The following is a 17516-nucleotide window of genomic DNA, read 5'->3' on the forward strand; positions in this document are numbered from 1 at the left end:
GAGCGGCGTTGCTGGTGATGGAGCAGACGGGTCTCGCCGTGGAGACTTAGAGCAACACAGCCTCGACTACATCGTGGATCATTTGTGGATGTCATGTACTTTTTTGGCCTTTCTAGACTGCGGAGTACGGCGGTATACGCCAGGTCCACTCTTTACACAGAGACTATTGTTTGAGAAAAGCGTATCCAGAACTTCTCTGTCTCTGGAGGCTGGGAATAATGTACTAGGCTCGGCTTCACTTCCGCGGTGCCCTAGGGCGGCGTCCAAAGTCGTGGTGATCTGGACATGCTGGTCTAGATCGATGAGAAAGTGCCGAGATAATGGAGACATCGAACAGTGGCGGTCCAAAAAAGACACAGGCCAGAAAAGCCCTGATTTAGCGAGCAACCAATTATCGACAAGCGGGCAAGCTGTCCGCACGGCTTCTCATCCGATATGGCTATTGGACGACCACTAAGCGCCGCCTCCAGCACATTGTCGCGGAAAGGAAGATGGAAGGCAGTTCATGCAGTGTTGATTTGACTCCAGGTTGACCCATGTTTCAAGGCCGCGCGCGGGAGAACTAATGCATCGAGCCGAAGCTTGGAGACCCATCCCCCCCGAAACGGTGGCTGATTACGTCGGGAATTGCCCTTCGAGGCATTGGGTTCGCACCGTCGCAGGAATGAACTAATACGCCATGAACCATAGCCCTGGGTCGTGAGGGGCGCAGATGTTAAGAACCGTTATGCATGGAAGAGAATCCTGCTCCCTTCATCCTGTTGTCAGTTCCTTACTGTATGTAGACACATGAAATCCTGAATTCCCAACACGGCGGCACAGGATGGGCCAAACTCGCGACGGCGAAAAGACGGACGACCGACAGAGTATTATTATTATGGGGCTGCAACGGGATGTCGCAGCGTTCTCCCGTTTCTAGCGTCGTTCTAGCTGTAATGGAAACGGAGGCCTGGATTGGAAGGTCGCGAAGCAGGATGGGCCCGCTTGACAAGAAAAGGGAAGCTCGCTACTAAACTTCAATTAATAATGTATAGCAGTATGTACTGATATTTCCCGTTGGCGATGATCACGGATTTTAACCACAAAAAGGGTCAGATCGCAGGGAACATGTATGTGACTATCGCCGGGCCGGGACAAGGACTTGGTTCCTTATTGGGGATTCGCTTTCCAGCAAACCGCCCCTGGCTGCTGAGCCTTGTCGGAGGGTGACGTCGTAACTGAATAATCATTCGTCGCAGCAAGTTACGAGTTAACACGGCTGAAACACGGTTAGGGGCCCCGTTAAGGTCGCTTCCTCCCCTTTGGCGGATCGGGTATCTGGAAGTGTATCGAAGCCGCCAGCGGCTCCATTGTGGCGAGCTCACGGAGAACGCTGACGCAAAAGTTTTAGAGGTGGAGTCAAGGAAGGTCTTGACTCTTTTCTGCAGGTCACAGAGAAGGAGTCCAGAATGTTCACTAAATACGGTATTCATCCGATACCACCATTTACTGCGAGTGGACCCCAAGCCGGGCGCGCTAGAAAGACTAGAAGGGCAGTCCCGGTCCCCCACAGCATCCGATCTCTCCAGCAGAAGGGGAAACTACCCATCCCGTCGGCCCACCGTTTGCCATTGATTAGTCCTGCCCCCTAACTAATCTCGATGAGATCGATTTTGGGCGTCACCCAACACGAAACGAGGCGAGACACCTTGGGGGGGGGGGGGGGGGGGGGGGCACTCGTAAGTATACGATTGGCTTTGTTCTCCCTCCGCCGTCACAGCCGGGGCCAGAACCGGGGCTCTCCGAGACTGAGCCTGAATTTGTGTCTTCTTGATGATTATTGAGCGGACAACCGAATAAATGTCTGGCCTTGGTCAGGATCTAACATGGTTGGTTGGCTAGGGGATGACTCTGCCTAGGCATCATATGCCAGCCCCTTAGGCCCCTTGCCCTATCCAGTACAGCCTAGTATTGGGTACAACTGAGATACGTCCGATGGAGCCCGACCACGCGAGAGCCCAGCGATGTCTAATTCGGATCCATCCGCTGTTCCTGGTGGTGTTTGGGGTTCCACTTCCTGCAACAGTGTCCATACCCTCGGATCGAGTGTCGTTTCCTTCTAGCCTCTGTCTCTCGACTCAGCGGTTTTTTTTTTTTTTTTTTTTTTTTGTTTTCTTGGGGGTTGCGGGTGTACTTTTGGTTCCGCGCAAAGAGAATCGAAAGAGAGAGGGAAAAAGATACAGATCGGATTGTGATGCATCATGTCCTAGGAAATTTTTCGATTGATAGAACAAAGCTGCCCGATCGCCCTGGCACTACTGCGGCACTAATGGGGGTTAGCAGACGTTGGAGCGAGCAAGAAAGGGGGTCGGGTCAGAGAATACAGATCCCCGGGACAGTGGACGGGAGAGCCGCCGGGGCTAAACAAAGACACTCAGTTAAATAATAATTTGGATTAATGGGAAAATAAATTAATTAATTCAATAATTCAAAAGAAAAAAAAAAGGCTGATCGTCAGCCATACAACACTTTCACCTAGTATAACTACGCAATCGGTCCCCCCCTGGGAGACCCTCCCCCTAGGGAGATATTTATTGTCCGTTACATACTCTTTGCTCACTCTCCACATACTTGAACTACTCATCTCCGTCATCCCCTACCGAGCCGCCCTTTATTCTCCCTTCGCCTCCCTTGCGATACGCTCAATCTCCCCGGATCAACCGGGAGCCCAGTTCCGTGCAATCCTCCCTTGCCGAGCACTAGTCCACATATCCCTTGGGCTGGCAGTTACCTGGTTTAGATCGCGATTTCATGGATTGAACAACACTGCTGCCACCCTCGAACGCGCGCGGATACTCTTTCGTCTCTTGCGGCCACGGATCCGATCCATGCCTCTGGTGATACAACTCGGATAAAACCCGACCGACTTATCATCCGGCCTAAAACTTTTTTTTGGCGTCCGTCACATTCCTGCTACGATCTCCTGGCGCCCGCGCTGCATTGTCTGTTTCCGCGGCCATTCATAAAGGACCGCTTCTTCTGATCTCGACTGCATCTGCATCCATCGCACCCGTCTTGTTCTTCTGTCTAGAACTTTGATCTTTTCCTTTTCTTTTTGTTTTTCGGGGGTGGTTTGGGAAGTGCCGTTTGTACTTCGAGAAGTATAATAACTCACGGGTTTCTGTGTTTACTTGGTGAGTTCCTTTTGTCTCATTCTCAACCCTGCTGCTTTCTTTTTCACCTGCATCCTCTCTCACACCCTTCTTTTCAAAAGCTTCCACAAAACTCCTCTCTAACCATGCTCGCCTGTGCAGACCTCAACATGATACTCCGGGACCTATCGGCCTCCAATATGGGGCGCGGCGCCTATGACACAACCGGGGTGAAGAAGCCCGGCGCACCTCCACCACCACCAAAATAAACGACTTGAGCGGAAGACTTGCTCTTCTAGCCCCTCGTTGCCGGCAATGGTTTCAATTCGGATTTATCTGGCGCCCATGGTTGCTGGAGTCTTGCGCACTACGTTTGGACTTGGTTCTTCTTCGGTAAGACGGAGCGGATCCTCCTGATACCATCTGTTACTAACTATGAGTCTAGATAACTGTATCACTATTTTCTTTTGTCATTTCGGTCTATCTTCATTCGTTTCACCCTCTGGGCCTTGCCGCGCGACACCACATATACCCTTTTAATTCCGTTCAACTATACCGCATGTGTTTCGGATATCTTCAGCGTGAATTTTTCTTTTCAATTATTTCACCCTATCCTCCTTTTTCCGGCCCTCCTCCAATCCTCACGCCTCGCCATCTACCTTCTTCTCCGACACGACTCTACCGAGATCCCACGGCCCACCTTCCTGAAAAGTTGTTTTGTTTCTCTTCTGGTGTTCCTTTGTGCTTTTCTCTTCCAAGCGGCGTTTTGGCATAGACGGGACGGGATCTTGTTGCATGGGATTGCATGGGCTGATACCAGAAGAACCTAGAGCTTCGACCTCGCGGTCAATAGCACGTTTTTTGTCTCTTTTAGGGATTGATGTATTTGTATTGTCATTTTTTTTGTCATGTCTGTATTATACTCGTGCGTCTATCAAACTCAGCTGCGGCTGTCTCTATTTTCGTTTTTTCCCCCTGTCAATCTAGCGCGTGTGGCTAGACAAGTAACGGTTGGGCTGCATCTTCGGGTCTGTTGGGCCGATTTGCTTGCTGACCACCACTGGCTGGGTATTGGGCTTCACAGCGTCGGGCATTGGCTTGGCCGTGATTCTTCCCTGCATGGACTATCTTGTCTACATTGATCATTGATTAGATGCATTTATGGTACATTGAATAATTCTATATCATTCAATTCAATCATGTTGTATACCTATAATTGTCTGTGGAGGCTCAGTCTGGATCCCGTGACCACTAAGCCTAATCAGGCGGCGAGCGTCATCTGCCTCCCGCTTGGGGAACTGCGGCGTCTTCTCTCTCTGTCTCTCTCTCCTTGTCTACTGCCGAGAACCTGATTTCTCCTAGGACATCTGCATCTCGTGTTCCAACGAATAAAGGAAGTGAGACAGCGCCCCAAAATCGGATTCGTTGCCAGGCACCCACTGAACCCGCCACCTCACCCTTCAGCCCGACGGCGGTTGATCGCCTTGCTGCAGCACTGCTGACCACATCCTCTCACATCTCCCCTATCCGCCTCAGCCATGTCCGAGGCCGCTAGCGCAAATACCCCGAAGCCGAGCAGCAGCGTCAAGCTCGTGCTGTTGGGCGAAGCTGCAGTGGGCAAGGTACGTTGCGTGCATGGCAGGTTACACACTACACTGAGCAGTTGCTGATCGTTGACAGTCCTCGCTCGTCCTTCGATTTGTCAATGATGATTTTCAGGAGAATAAGGAGCCAACAATTGGAGGTGAGATTTCCTAATAGGCCCCCCAGCCCCCGACTTCGGACGATAGCATGCCCAGTCGTCCCGCTGGGCCATTGGCGCAATATGAAATTCAGCTTATAATTTTCTTGTTCAGCCGCATTCCTCACGCAGAAATGCTCTCTGCCTACACGCACGATCAAATTCGAAATCTGGGATACGGCAGGCCAGGAGCGGTTCGCCTCGCTGGCCCCGATGTACTACCGCAACGCGCAAGCCGCGCTGGTGGTCTACGACGTGACGAAGCCCTCGTCGCTAACGAAAGCGAAACACTGGGTGGCCGAGCTGCAGCGTCAAGCGAGCCCGGGGATTGTCATCGCCCTTGTCGGCAACAAGCTGGACTTGACCAACGATGGCGGCGATGCCTCTGAGGCCGCAACCGCGCCGGAGGCTGAATCTGGGTCTACTGGTGCTGATGGAGATGAGGGTGCAGGCGAGGAGGACGATGAGCAGGACGCCACGCCTGGCGATGCCCGGAAAGTGTCGACTCGGGAAGCCAGCTCGTATGCGGAGGAGGAGGGATTGTTGTTCTTCGAGACCAGTGCCAAGACGGGGACGAACGTGGTGGATGTATTTACGGCTATTGCCAATGCGATCCCCGAGAGCAGTTTGAAGACTGGTCGAGGTGCCGGAGCAGGCACTGGACAAACTCAGTTGAGTGGCCGGTCGGCAGATGACTCGCGCGTCAACCTGGGAGATCGAACTGCGGCGACGGCGAAGGAGGGCTGTGCTTGTTAATATTGCTTTTGTTTTTCCTTTCGAAGAGTCATTTCGCATGTTTTTGTCTGCTTCCCTGGATGGCTTATCCCATCCCTGCCGTTGAGCGAGTTGCTAGAATGTTGCGTTGTCCACAAGCAAAATCCACCATTTTCAAGATTATCGTACGATGATTTTAAGTAGGCATAACTCCACGGATCCTACCATTATTCTCGACCTTGATGCCACAGCGATGGATTGATTTAGGGCATGGTCACATGATCACTCACCTGACTCAGCAACATTACCTCAGCCAATCCGCGCGCTAACCATACCTGGGTTAGTGCCCACACTCGCTAATCCATCCCACACAAATTCAAGGAAAGCGAGACTCTCCAATCCTCCAGCCGACCTCAACCACCCAGCACCTCCCCGCAGCAGCACCTCGTCGCTCGCAATCATGGCTGCCATCAACAAGATTGCCGCCAACTCCCCCTCCCGGCAGAACCCCTCCGAGTTGGAGACCGCGGTCGCCGGCGCGCTCTTCGACCTCGAGAGCAACACCCAGGACCTGAAGGCCACCCTTCGACCCCTGCAGTTCGTCTCGGCCCGTGAGGTAAGAATTGAATTGTTTTAGCATCGGGGATAGATTTCGTGAGATTATGCGTTCGGGGGAATTGCTGGTGCAAGAGATGGGATTCTGTGTCGGGGCTCTGTGTGTGGTGTGTGCGATGAACAGGCCTTATCGTCCTGATGCACGGCACCATCAACCCAAGTGGATGGGAAATATCTTCAGAGGCCTCGTCAGACTGTTACGGTGCCGACCAGCAAGAGGAATTGGCTTTTTTGCTTGTGGCGTTGTGCGCGCAAATTTTTTTTTCATTTCAACGAACTGACATGTCTTCCGCACATTAGGTTGAGGTCGGCCACGGCAAGAAGGCCATCATTGTCTTCGTCCCTGTCCCTCTCCTGCAGAGCTTCCACAAGATCCAGCAGCGGTATGCTTTTCACTACACTTTTTCTCTATATCGAACAACAAAAACTGACAGTCAAATCCAGCCTGACCCGCGAGCTCGAGAAGAAGTTCTCGGACCGCCACGTCCTCTTCGTCGCCCAGCGCCGCATCCTGCCCCGCCCCAAGCGCTCCGTCAACTCGCGCACCACCCAGACCCAGAAGCGTCCCCGCTCGCGCACCCTGACCGCCGTCCACGAGGCCATCCTCGCTGACCTGGTCTACCCGGTCGAGATCGTCGGCAAGCGCACCCGCACCAAGGAGGACGGCAGCAAGACCCTGAAGGTCATCCTGGACGAGAAGGAGCGTGGTGGCGTTGACCACCGCCTCGATGCCTACGGCGAGGTCTACCGCCGACTAACCGGCCGGGCCGTCGTGTTCGAGTTCCCCCAGAGCGGCGCTGAGTACTAGATTCTTCTGATTGTGTCTTGTATCTCCGGTGTTGTTTCTTTTATGTGTCTCGAGGGAATCTTTGTTGGGTAGTTTCTAGTTAACGCACCCCCATACCTGGAAACTAGAGTGGCATGCCAAATGCAAATTCGGGTGACTCTTAAAAAAGAAAAACAATGCATTTACGGTTGTCTATCCTATCCGTGTTGTTTCGCTGTAATGATGCCCTGCCTGCTATGGGATGGAGATCTGGGATGAACAGAAGAGTATGACTTATGTAGGCAATGCAGTAAATACAAATCCAAAGGGGGTATGGACAAGACAAGAAACAAGAATCACAACCCGGCCTGAATCCTCCCCACGCCCAGGACCATCCAATAAGCTAGTTCCCGCGTAACCAGGTCATCTGGCTTAGAACTCTTACCAACATTCTGCTGCTCAAGCTGTGCTTCAGCCTCCCATTCCATATGCACAAACACCGGGATTTCCAGGACGTCCTCATCAGGCAGAGGCGGAGTCTGGTCGTCATCTGCTCCTCCCTGGGACAAAGGATCCGTGCCCGGCAGTGTGCCCGGGACGACTTCTAGCACAACAGTGGTCCAGTTCCGTCCCTTGTCCCACACCTTCCCGGCCTCGGGGACCTTTTCACCGCCGCGCAGAGTGGCAGATCGAGAATCAGCGACGGGCACCTCTGCGCCTTGCAGCGCCTCGTCCCAGACGTCGCTGTTGGCGCCGATTTCGAATTGCGGACACAGGACAGTCACTTTGGAGGCGACGCGGCCCGGAGTTACGGACGGTGTGGCGAGAGTGATGCGTACGGGGTCGAACATGTGATTTTTGAGGTTGAGAAGGACATGGATAGGTCGGAGAGGGGGTAGGGCAGTGAGATCTGGAGCAGGGACAGTCGGAGAGACTGCCGAAGACGATGAGGGGAAAGCAAGGGGCCGCAGAGTCGGGAGTGGGATGTAGCTGAGTGCGATGAGGCGGATGCGGAACCGGGTGGACTGCGGCTTGGTCTCGGGCTTGACGAGGATGTGCTTGCAGGACTTGCAGCGTTTGGCGCGCTTGGTGCGCAGGAGAACTGGGAGAGGAAGGAGGTCGTCGACGAAGCGGACGTCGGGCGATTGCTCGGTGCGCTGGTCTGCTGAGGCAACACCGTTCCAGCCACAGTCCGCGGAAGCCAGACGTTCGATCACCTCGACATCGGCGTGAGAGTCGGCAACGCGGAGACCCTCGCTGGCCGTGAGGGCTTCGCGCATGACTGGTGGTTTGGATTTGGGCTTCTTGTTACCGCTGCCGTAGAGCCCTCCTAGGCGGGATGACGAGGCGTAGAGAGACATGAGCCGGTTCAGGGCTCCGGGGGAAGAGAATCCAAAGTCCGAGCTGAGGGGATCGCTTGGCGAGTTGGATGTCTCGTTGATTTGGGTACGGTAGAATGATTTCAACGCAGCAAAGCGTGCTTCCGCGCCGAGAGGAGGCGCCGAGTCCTCCTTGTGTGCGGACTGGTTTGTATCCTCTTCATCACGGGCATTGGACTGTTCGTCAATGGAGGCAAAAGTGGCCAAGGGGGATTTGAGATCGCCGAAAGTGCGGGAAGGCTTTCTGTCAAAGGAGGCCGGAGCAGTGGAATCTGTCATTTTCTGCAGTTGGCTGCGGATATTGGTTGGCTTGTCGAACTTGATGCCGATATCGAGCGTGGTCCATAGGCAGTATCCGCAGGAGAGCACCCACGGCCCTTGCTGGGTCGCATTACCGGCCACATTTTCAATGGTACTCACAGCCAGCGGAGCGGTGCAAGCAGGACAGTTGAAACAGTTTCTGCCACACCTAGAAATTGCGCGTTAACTTGCAGTTTACGCACGAGGTGGTCCACCACCACATACCTGTTGCCATCGCTCTTCACCATACTACTCGGCGTTTCAAACAAGCAATTGGGACAGTACCAGCTCACAATCTCCTCGGTGATGCATCGCGGACATTTGATCTGGTGACAGTCCTCGCAGTACAGGAGCTGTTCCGGCGGATACAGCGAGAAGTTGGACCGCGGTGATCTGGGGTCGAACGTCTGCTCTTCCTCATCCTCTCCTTGCTCTTCTTGTTCTTCTTCTTTCTCTGTTTCTTGGCTGTCTTCTGCTGGGAGAATTGTGTGTTCTGGTTTCTGCGGCGACAGTGTTGACTTGCGCTTCCTGCCCGGCTCGGGGACGGGAGTGTCCGCGCAGGGACAGGAGATGTAGGTGTAAGGGAACGGACGCGACATTCTTGATTGTATTGTTTGATCAATTCATGTTTGGCTAGGAAAGCGACTTGTAGGAACGAATGAGATCAGTCTGTTGAGCGTCAGGCCGACCCGCGACTGCAGCCACAATTGCGACCTCTGCGCCCCTGCTTCTCATCAGCATTAGCAATGCCTTATCTCCGTGTGTGAGAGCGTACCACTGTGTAGAAACAGCAAAGCTTTTCTGCTGTTCAACCCGAGTCCGGAATGTAGCAACAAGTCAAGACGAGGATCCGGCGCGGTTGACCGGCAGACAGTGCGGAGGAACAACAAATTTGCGTCACTGACAAACACCTGCACTTGAACAACTCCCCAACTTCCTTCCTCACCACAACTCACCATGCTCCCTCTCCGGGCAATCCGCCCGACAATTCCACGGCACTGCCTCGCCCCATCATCACTCCGGACTTACGCCGCTCAAACCCCCGGCAACCCGATGCTAGAGATCTTCAATCGCCGGACAAAACATCTACAGAAAGACCGCGCGGCGCATAATGTCGAGGAGAGCCGGAAAGTCGACTACCTCAAAGACGAGGTGGCGATGCGGTTATGCGAGCGGTTACTGGTGAGCGAGTCTAGCAGGACAACAAAGTAGAACACAGCAGTAGCTGACGAGATGAGCTTTGCTATATAGGATATCAAGCGCAAATTCCCCCATGTCCTCGATCTAGGCGCGAACAGCTGCAACATCGCACGCGCGCTGACGCAACCGAACATCGACTACACCACGCCGGAGGGCACACCGGCGCCGCCGCTGGCCGAGCGCATCTCCAAACTGACCTGCGTCGAGACATCGCGGGCACTACTGCACCGGGATGACGATCTGCCCTTCAACAAGGAGATTGATATTACGCGAGAAGTGATCCCAGACCTGGAGACACTGTCCTACGAACCGAACTCATTCGACGCCGTCCTATCCTCGCTCTCGATACACTGGATCAACGACCTGCCCGCGCTACTGGAGCAAGTGAACACTATCCTTAAACCAGACGCTCCCTTCATCGCAGCCATGTTCGGCGGTGATACGCTTTTTGAACTGCGTGGATCAATGCAGCTGGCGGATATGGAGCGGCGCGGCGGCGTGAGTCCGCACGTCTCACCGCTGGCGGATGTCCGAGACGTAGGCAGTCTGTTGACACGCGCCGGGTTCAAGATGCAGACGGTGGATGTCGAAGATATTGTTGTTGAATTCCCGGATACCTTTGCTCTCATGCAGGACCTGCAGGCTATGGGCGAGAGCAATGCCATCATGCATCGTGAGGCTGGGCCGCTATCGCGCGATGTCTTGTTAGCGAATGACGCTATCTACCGTGCTCTCCATATGGAGGAGGATGCGCAGGGGATCCCTGCAACGTTCCGATTAATCTATATGATCGGGTGGAAGGAAGGGGAGGGCCAAGCGCAGCCATTGCCGCGTGGGAGCGGCGACGTCAACTTGAAAGATATACTGGGCGGCGGCGATTTCGAGAAGCCATGAAGCAACAACAGTAACGTGTTACACATAATGCCAATGTACTATTAGAAATCCAGAAACTACGTTGACACAGCCACAAAAGGGAGTATGGCATGCAATCAGTCAAGAAAGCCTCTCTAGCAGACACAAGAAACCATGGAGAACATCAAACCGTCCGGCGGTCCGTCATGACCCGCACAATCGATCCAGTGCCTGCCACCTCGACGAGCTTCTCATGCCAGCTCAGCAACACACTCATCTGCTGTCCACCGCCACCTTCGCCCAAATTCCGCCCCTGGATCTGTGAGAACCCGCCGGTACTCTGCGGCGAAACGGACATGCTGCGCGGCGACTGAGTCCCGCTACCGGGGGCAGGCGAGGACATTCCCTTGTAGCTGTTGCACGTAGGATTAGTATACTCTCCCTAAAATATCCTTCAAGATAGGGAGTGACGTACAGATACTTCATCAAACAATCCGCCCTCTCCGACCCGCCGTCCCCAGCACATACCCCCTCCAGCACACGAGTCATCTCCCCCTGCCGAATCCCCTGCAGCACCTCAATAACGGTAGCCAGGTGCACCTCCTTGGCGCGGTCGTCGCCGCCGAGCGGGGCTGTGTCGAGGACATGCCGCAGTGCGCCCTCGGGGTCACCGCCGCGCAGCAGTTGGCGCACCTGTGTTGCGACGTTGGCAGCATCACTGGAGGTCTCGGGGGGTGGCAGCGTCGCGGGAAGGAGGGTTTCCATTGGGAAGTTGGCCGAGGACTCCGGGTCCAGGCGGTCGATATTGATCGTGCGGAAGTTGTCGAGTTGAGACATTGTTGCGGGCTTTTAGGTGCGAATAGGAGAAAGAGAGGAGGGAATTGAATTGGTGGATTGGACTTGTTGTAGCAGTGTGAGATTTGGATGTGGGCGCCGTTCTTGATATGTGGCCGGGTGTTTCGATGTGGGTGGAAGCGGGGGAGCTTGGAGCGTTGCCTGGGAGTGGACTGGGGTAATGCGAGGTTGAAAGGAGGTTCGAGGGAGAGACGGAGAGATAGAGACTGAACGTGGCAGAGCGCTCCCTGCACGGAACAAGCCAGATGGAATGGCTGGGAAAGAGCAATGCGGTGATGCGGGTGTTGATGGGCAACGGAGTGACGACGGACTGGAGGTGTGAGGGCTTGGATGCCTTGACGCCTGAGGCAGTACACCAACTACATAGAGACCTGCAATGATCATTATTTGGATACAACACCCATGAGGAGCATGAAAAGACGTATATACAAATGATAATGGCCCCAGCCAAGAGGTTATAGTCAGCAGTCAGAAATGAGACCACAGCGGCCACTAAGCCGTCCTAGACGCGAGTCGATGGACTCACATCAGCTACGCCTACGTCTGTGGACGCACGTCCACTGCCAAAGGTATTTCTCTATTTCCTTTTGAGATCCTTCCAGTACGCCTCTTGCTCCGTGATTTCCTTCTCTTTTTTCTTGGCAACTTCCGCCTCATCTAGCTCTTCAAACATCCACCACGCAGAGAACGGCTGGATTGAGTCTTTGGTTGGTTTTTCATCACAGACTTGAGCATTTGCGCCAGAATGTGCCTCGATACCAACCACGCCAGCAACCATCGAGGTCATAAGCTCACGGCCATTATTGTTGACTTTGACGGGCACAGTGACGCAACCAATTGGGGTAGCTTTTTGTGTTGATTTTGGGGTATACATTCCCCGCCCACTCTAGCCCTCGGCGGTAAGAGCCCATTCTTGCTCGCTTTTGGAGAGATATGGTCGAGATATATGAGGTAAAATAGTATAATCCTACTTGGTGTTGTTCAGATCGCGAGGAACAGCTGCAAAACATGATAGTGGATAATCTTCGACGATGTAGTTCACATCGACATTTTGTTTCAACTTGGAAACTTGAGAAACAATCAAGGCAACTTGGCACCACTTCAACTGCCCATCTATTGACCAAGAAGGAACGCTCGATTGCCCGGCAGTAGAAACCGTCTCCAGATAGCCCAGTAGACTTGAGTCCTTCCTGTTTTTAGGAACAACCAGGTATTCCCTGCTCAGAGGAGAGTGCCCACTGCAGAGGCTAAAAAGCAAAGTATAGAGTAAAAGGCGCATCGCGAGCGGACCAGGAGGTAACAGTAAGGAGCGGGTAGGTGATGGATAGGCTGGTGCTCTAGAAAGCAGGTACGGGGAGAGTTTACTGATAAATACTAATAGCGAGAGGGCAGAGAGCAGAGTCAAACGAAAATTAGCTGCTTTACTAACTATTGTTAGAGGCGGATCCTGGAGGATTGAGGTGCCTGAGCCCGGGTTCCACATAATCGGGCCAAAAATCGGTTTCGCTCAGCTTCTAGAGGTTAGGGCGTTTAGGCGCAGGAGGCTTGGGAGCATAGGGATTTAGGGGTTTAGAATGTTACGATATTCTTTAGGCTCTTGTTTTTGTAGAAGACGAGTGGTTAGATAACTACTTAAAAGAAGATGACGGCAAAAAGACGGCCAAAACGACGCCGTCCTTCGCCCCCCGATCCTAATAGCTTTGTTGCTGTTAACCCACTTCCCCCTCCAATACACTTTCCCACAATCCAACACAATGACTTCGAATTCCCATCCAATCCTGGACCTTCCTGTGGAGCTGTTCCATACAGTATTATCGCATCTACCAAATCGTGATATCAAGTCCCTACGCCTTGTCTCTAAACAATTTTGCGATTCGGTAGAGCTCCGACTGTCCCGAGTGTTTTTGTCGGCCAATCCCCTGAACATCAAGGTCTTCCGCGCAGTTGCAGATCACAACAAATTTCGCTACAAGATCACAGAAATCGTCTGGGATGACACGCGGGTTTCCCGTGGCCCTCGACCAGATATTATCGATCCTAGGCGCGGTATCTTCCTACCAAACTCGGATTTGAGTGATAATGAGATTGAAGAGTCATTCGACGAAGAAGATTCTGATCATGAGCATTTCGAAGACGACGAGGATCTCGACTCTATTCAGCGAGTGAAAAATAGTGAGAATTTCAACAGGCAAAATTGTCCTCTCTGGTTTAAGGCTGGATGCGTCGAAAGTCTTGAGCGTATCTTCGACCGGCGATCAGGGCCTGTACTTTTGCCGCAGGACTGCCCGACTATGAGAGAGCTGTGTTCAACTGGGCCCTCATTAAGCGAGTGTTGGGAATTTTATCGTGGGTTGGTCAGGAAGCAAGACGATGTTCTAGCTGGAGGCTATGACGAAGAGGCTTTTGTCTATGGGCTCGAACAGTTCCCTGCACTGAACAAAGTCACAGTGACGCCGGCAGCCCATAATATGCTCTTTACTCCATTTTACCAAACTCCTATGATTCGAGCGTTTCCACGAGGATTCATCTACCCTGTTCCCTACGGATGGCCAACATCACTTACTGAAGAGCCTGAGGATGTGATCACATTTCCTTGGCAAGGTGTTGATGAAAGGCACAGAGAAAAATATCGTGGATTCCGCATTGTGATACGTGCGCTCGCCCAGCAGAAACACAATGTGGTGGAGCTAAGTCTCGATGCTCGGCAACGTTTCACGGGAATTAATTGCACGATATTTGATGAACCTTGCCCGGAATACGATCATTTCGTCAAGGTGCTCAAGAAACCGGGATTTCGCCACCTTGATCTTCCTTTCATCTTCGGTGGAAGAACATTCGAATCGAACTGGGAATCTTTTCGTAATGGCAGACTTTACGCCGCACTAAGCGAAGCAGTCAACTTGGAGGAGTTCAGCTTCTATACCGCAGGATTGGATTATTACGTCGAGTGCCAAGAGCCACCAATTACTACCGCGCCTGTGCTCTTAGAGAGAATCTTCCCTCTCGAGAAATGGCCCAAACTTCGGCACTTCGAGTTATCACGCTTTATAGTCAGCCAGGCTGATCTCATCCTATGCCTTTCGAAACTGCCAGATACTCTCCGCTCCGTGAAGTTGAGCTTCCTGGTGTTCGTCGATAATGGCAATCTGTGGCGTGTCTTCCTTACAGAGATGCGCAGACAAATCCGCGAAAGGCATCTTTGGCCTGACCGCCGACCAAAATTTATTATCGGCACTGAGCAAGGCGGTCATTGTCAGGGGGAAGCTGTCTGGTTTGAAAAGGACATAGAGTCCTTCTTATACGAAGACGGAGAATGTCCATTTAAGGACTCCCGGGGCAACAGGCGGAGTTGGATTTGGAACACTGAAAGATGCATTTGATCCGTCGTAGAAGATAATGGTGGTTTGAAAAAGTACTTGTATTAGTGTGCTTTATAATTAAATTTTGCTATACATTACGGGCAGGAATCCATCTTCCGATCCCTTTTCAGTCAATGTGCGTTTACCAATAGTCTCCATAGTGTGGAGGAGTGACAGCTGGGATACATTTTCTACATCTTCGGCCTACTTCGCATCTCCTCTCACATGAAGTGTCTTTGCAATCTGGCGAAATATTGTCGGTCATCGATTTGCTACGAAGGGAAGTCAATTCTAGCTTGAGACAACCACTACAGGTCTCGACCGGTGTTCGGCCTAGCAGGCCGATATCAGCGGATCAGAACCCCGGGGACAATAACTCTAAACCAGTGGTTGATCTTAAGGTTAGTAGCATCGACGCGGTATCTCATTATTGAGCTTATTTAAAACGAGCTGATTGAAATGTGCTAAAGCTCTAAATACGCAACCCTGTGATAAATAACTCAAAACTTTTCCCGTGGTGTTCCAATTCTATGCATTCTGGTCACTGCCACACAATAAGAAAAGCCGCCCTCTTCAGAACTCTTCCCGAGGTCCTTGCACCACAAACCCACCCTCCATAGGAATAACACCGGCCTCAACGATGGGACCATGATATACCTTCCTCCCATAAACCGCATACCACAGCAGACCGAGGATGAGCTCCCCAGAGAACACAACAATTGACCAGTTCATGTTCGCAGGTGTCACAGGTAAGCCTTGGGGGAAGAAAGAGAAAAAGATAGCGATAGTCAAGAAACAGATCGAGGCGATGTTGATGGCAATGCCGAACGGGCCGAGGGTCCAGGGACCATAAGGAATATGCTCTCCCTTGATTTTCTTCAAGAACATTAGAACGATCGCAATTTCATAAGATGTAAAAAGGCCCGCTGTCGTCAACGAGATGATAGCATTGAATGCAGCGGTAGATCCCACGTTGATAATGCAGATACAGCCAGTGAGCGTCGCGCAAAGAATGACAGCGCGGAAAGGAATGGCATGGTCGTAGCTGAGCTGTAGACAAAATATTGAAATTAGCCATTGTTTTCTATGATCAGTTTGGGGGGCGGTTGTCCATACGTGAGACAGAAATTTTGAAAATGGCAACCCCCTGTCTCTCGCGAAAGCCCAGGTGAGGCGCGACGCAGAAGCTAAGAACCCAAAAGACGCACAGATGACCAGTGCAGTGGGAATGGCAGCCATTACGGACGCTCCAGCATGGGACTGAGTGGCGTTAAAGAAAACTTCAATGAAGCCGTAGCCTGTTGCGCTGTTCATGGCCTTGCCGACATCGCCGATGCAAAAAAGAAAGGCGAGTACAATAGCAAATCCGAGTGATCCATTCAGCAAGATTGTGCCGATCATGCACCAAGGCACGATGGTTGAGGCGTTGACGACTTCCTCAGCTAGGGGCTGTTAGTTGAAGAGCTTAAACGGATGATGAAGGGATGCTTACCCATATGACAAGGACCGTCATAACCTACCGGCATTCTGTTAGATAAGATCGTAGCTGAGGCAAAAGGGGGTCACCGTACCAATGAATGGGAGGTTAGTTCCCATCAATCCAATGAGCCAGGTCAGACCTGCGCTACTCCATCCGGAGGAATTCTCGAAGGTGGCGAAGACGTACGTTGCGTCTTTCTTTGGTGCGAGGTAAACAAGGGGAATCAAGACGGCAAAGAATCCCATAATGTGAAGGATTAGGATCAAGCCCTCCACCTTAGGCAAGAGCTTTGCTCCGACAGAATTTACCAGAACGCAAACGACCAACGCGGCAAACATGAGCAAGGTCCCATGCCACTGTCGAAATATGTAATCTGGATAGTTCAGGACTAGAAGACCCTGGGTGACTGTTGCGCCGAAGTATACGCCCGCGGCAGTGTTGGCCCACCATCCGATTACGTCTAGCCATCCGGTCACCCAGCTCAGGAATACCGCCTGACCTTTAGGAGCTAGCATTGCCACCCAATGATATTGCCCGGAGGAAGTAGGAGCCCTATGTCCCGTCAGCGTTGGGCCTTTTTTGTCAGGTAGGGCTTAGTACATTGAAGCCATTTCAGCGAGTGAGGCGGCAGTGACTAGGGCACCTATCCAGCAGAATATGAATCCATATACGAGAGTTGCGGGACCGCCGTCAATCATTGCAATCGCATTAGCACTGTGAAAAGGGTCAATTACTGGGCGACGATGCATTTGAACGCTGCAACTCACAAAAGTACTGCTTCCCACGTGCACATCATAGTGGTAGTGAAGCCCAACATGGACAAGAAACCAAAGTTTCTCTGCTCTTGTTAGTAGGGTCCCATTGTGGTTTTCGTCAGCGAGCTGTACCTCGAACTGTTGCTTCTTGCCATGTCTTGCCAGGTCCTCATCATCACGGTTCTTCTGTGAACGGGAGCCCAACTCCTGGACCTCCATCTCACCGTGTTTGAAAGGCATGTTGAAATTACTGTGAAAAAGTTACTATTAAGAAAAAACACAAATAGAAAAAGGACAAGGATCCAAGGTTTGTTTTGGAAGGTTAGGTAGTTGCAAAGGATAACGGAGCTGTTGGAAAAAAGAAAACAA

General features: G+C 52.3%; 8 protein-coding genes across 8 annotated transcripts; 4 read left to right on the plus strand and 4 right to left on the minus strand.

Annotated features, from left to right (window-relative positions):
• Positions 1-4669: 4669 nt before the first annotated feature.
• On the plus strand, positions 4670-5628 carry N7510_002126 (Rab family GTPase; the record flags this gene model as incomplete). The annotated part of the gene is made up of 3 exons (XM_056974053.1): positions 4670-4753; positions 4812-4875; positions 4988-5628. 3 exons carry the CDS (start codon positions 4670-4672, stop codon positions 5626-5628), a joined length of 789 nt encoding a protein of 262 aa, XP_056839170.1.
• A 418-nt stretch (positions 5629-6046) lies between these two features.
• On the plus strand, positions 6047-7009 carry N7510_002127 (40S ribosomal protein eS7; the record flags this gene model as incomplete). The annotated part of the gene is made up of 3 exons (XM_056974054.1): positions 6047-6202; positions 6502-6584; positions 6646-7009. 3 exons carry the CDS (start codon positions 6047-6049, stop codon positions 7007-7009), a joined length of 603 nt encoding a protein of 200 aa, XP_056839171.1.
• Positions 7010-7323: 314 nt separating this feature from the next.
• On the minus strand, positions 7324-9245 carry N7510_002128 (putative dynactin Arp1 p62 subunit RO2; the record flags this gene model as incomplete). The annotated part of the gene is made up of 2 exons (XM_056974055.1): positions 7324-8815; positions 8872-9245. The coding sequence occupies 2 exons, from the start codon at positions 9243-9245 to the stop codon at positions 7324-7326; spliced, it is 1866 nt and encodes a 621-aa protein (XP_056839172.1).
• A 358-nt stretch (positions 9246-9603) lies between these two features.
• N7510_002129 (uncharacterized protein) lies at positions 9604-10740 on the plus strand (the record flags this gene model as incomplete). The annotated part of the gene is made up of 2 exons (XM_056974056.1): positions 9604-9828; positions 9898-10740. The coding sequence occupies 2 exons, from the start codon at positions 9604-9606 to the stop codon at positions 10738-10740; spliced, it is 1068 nt and encodes a 355-aa protein (XP_056839173.1).
• A 142-nt stretch (positions 10741-10882) lies between these two features.
• N7510_002130 (actin-related protein 2/3 complex subunit 5 family protein) lies at positions 10883-11535 on the minus strand (the record flags this gene model as incomplete). The annotated part of the gene is made up of 2 exons (XM_056974057.1): positions 10883-11111; positions 11174-11535. The coding sequence occupies 2 exons, from the start codon at positions 11533-11535 to the stop codon at positions 10883-10885; spliced, it is 591 nt and encodes a 196-aa protein (XP_056839174.1).
• Positions 11536-12130: 595 nt separating this feature from the next.
• N7510_002131 (uncharacterized protein) lies at positions 12131-12331 on the minus strand (the record flags this gene model as incomplete). The annotated part of the gene is made up of 1 exon (XM_056974058.1): positions 12131-12331. One exon carries the CDS (start codon positions 12329-12331, stop codon positions 12131-12133), a length of 201 nt encoding a protein of 66 aa, XP_056839175.1.
• Positions 12332-13307: 976 nt separating this feature from the next.
• N7510_002132 (F-box protein) lies at positions 13308-14933 on the plus strand (the record flags this gene model as incomplete). The annotated part of the gene is made up of 1 exon (XM_056974059.1): positions 13308-14933. The coding sequence occupies one exon, from the start codon at positions 13308-13310 to the stop codon at positions 14931-14933; it is 1626 nt and encodes a 541-aa protein (XP_056839176.1).
• Positions 14934-15485: 552 nt separating this feature from the next.
• Positions 15486-17387, minus strand: N7510_002133 (Amino acid/polyamine transporter I; the record flags this gene model as incomplete). Its single annotated transcript, XM_056974060.1, has 7 exons — positions 15486-15962; positions 16029-16354; positions 16405-16428; positions 16484-16944; positions 16993-17106; positions 17160-17230; positions 17280-17387. 7 exons carry the CDS (start codon positions 17385-17387, stop codon positions 15486-15488), a joined length of 1581 nt encoding a protein of 526 aa, XP_056839177.1.
• Between the last annotated feature and the right edge of the window lie 129 nt (positions 17388-17516).

The sequence above is a fragment of the Penicillium lagena genome, assembly GCF_028827675.1.
Source record: "Penicillium lagena strain IBT 129212 chromosome Unknown utg000001l_segment0_segment0, whole genome shotgun sequence".
Taxonomy (NCBI): Eukaryota; Fungi; Ascomycota; class Eurotiomycetes; order Eurotiales; family Aspergillaceae; genus Penicillium; species Penicillium lagena.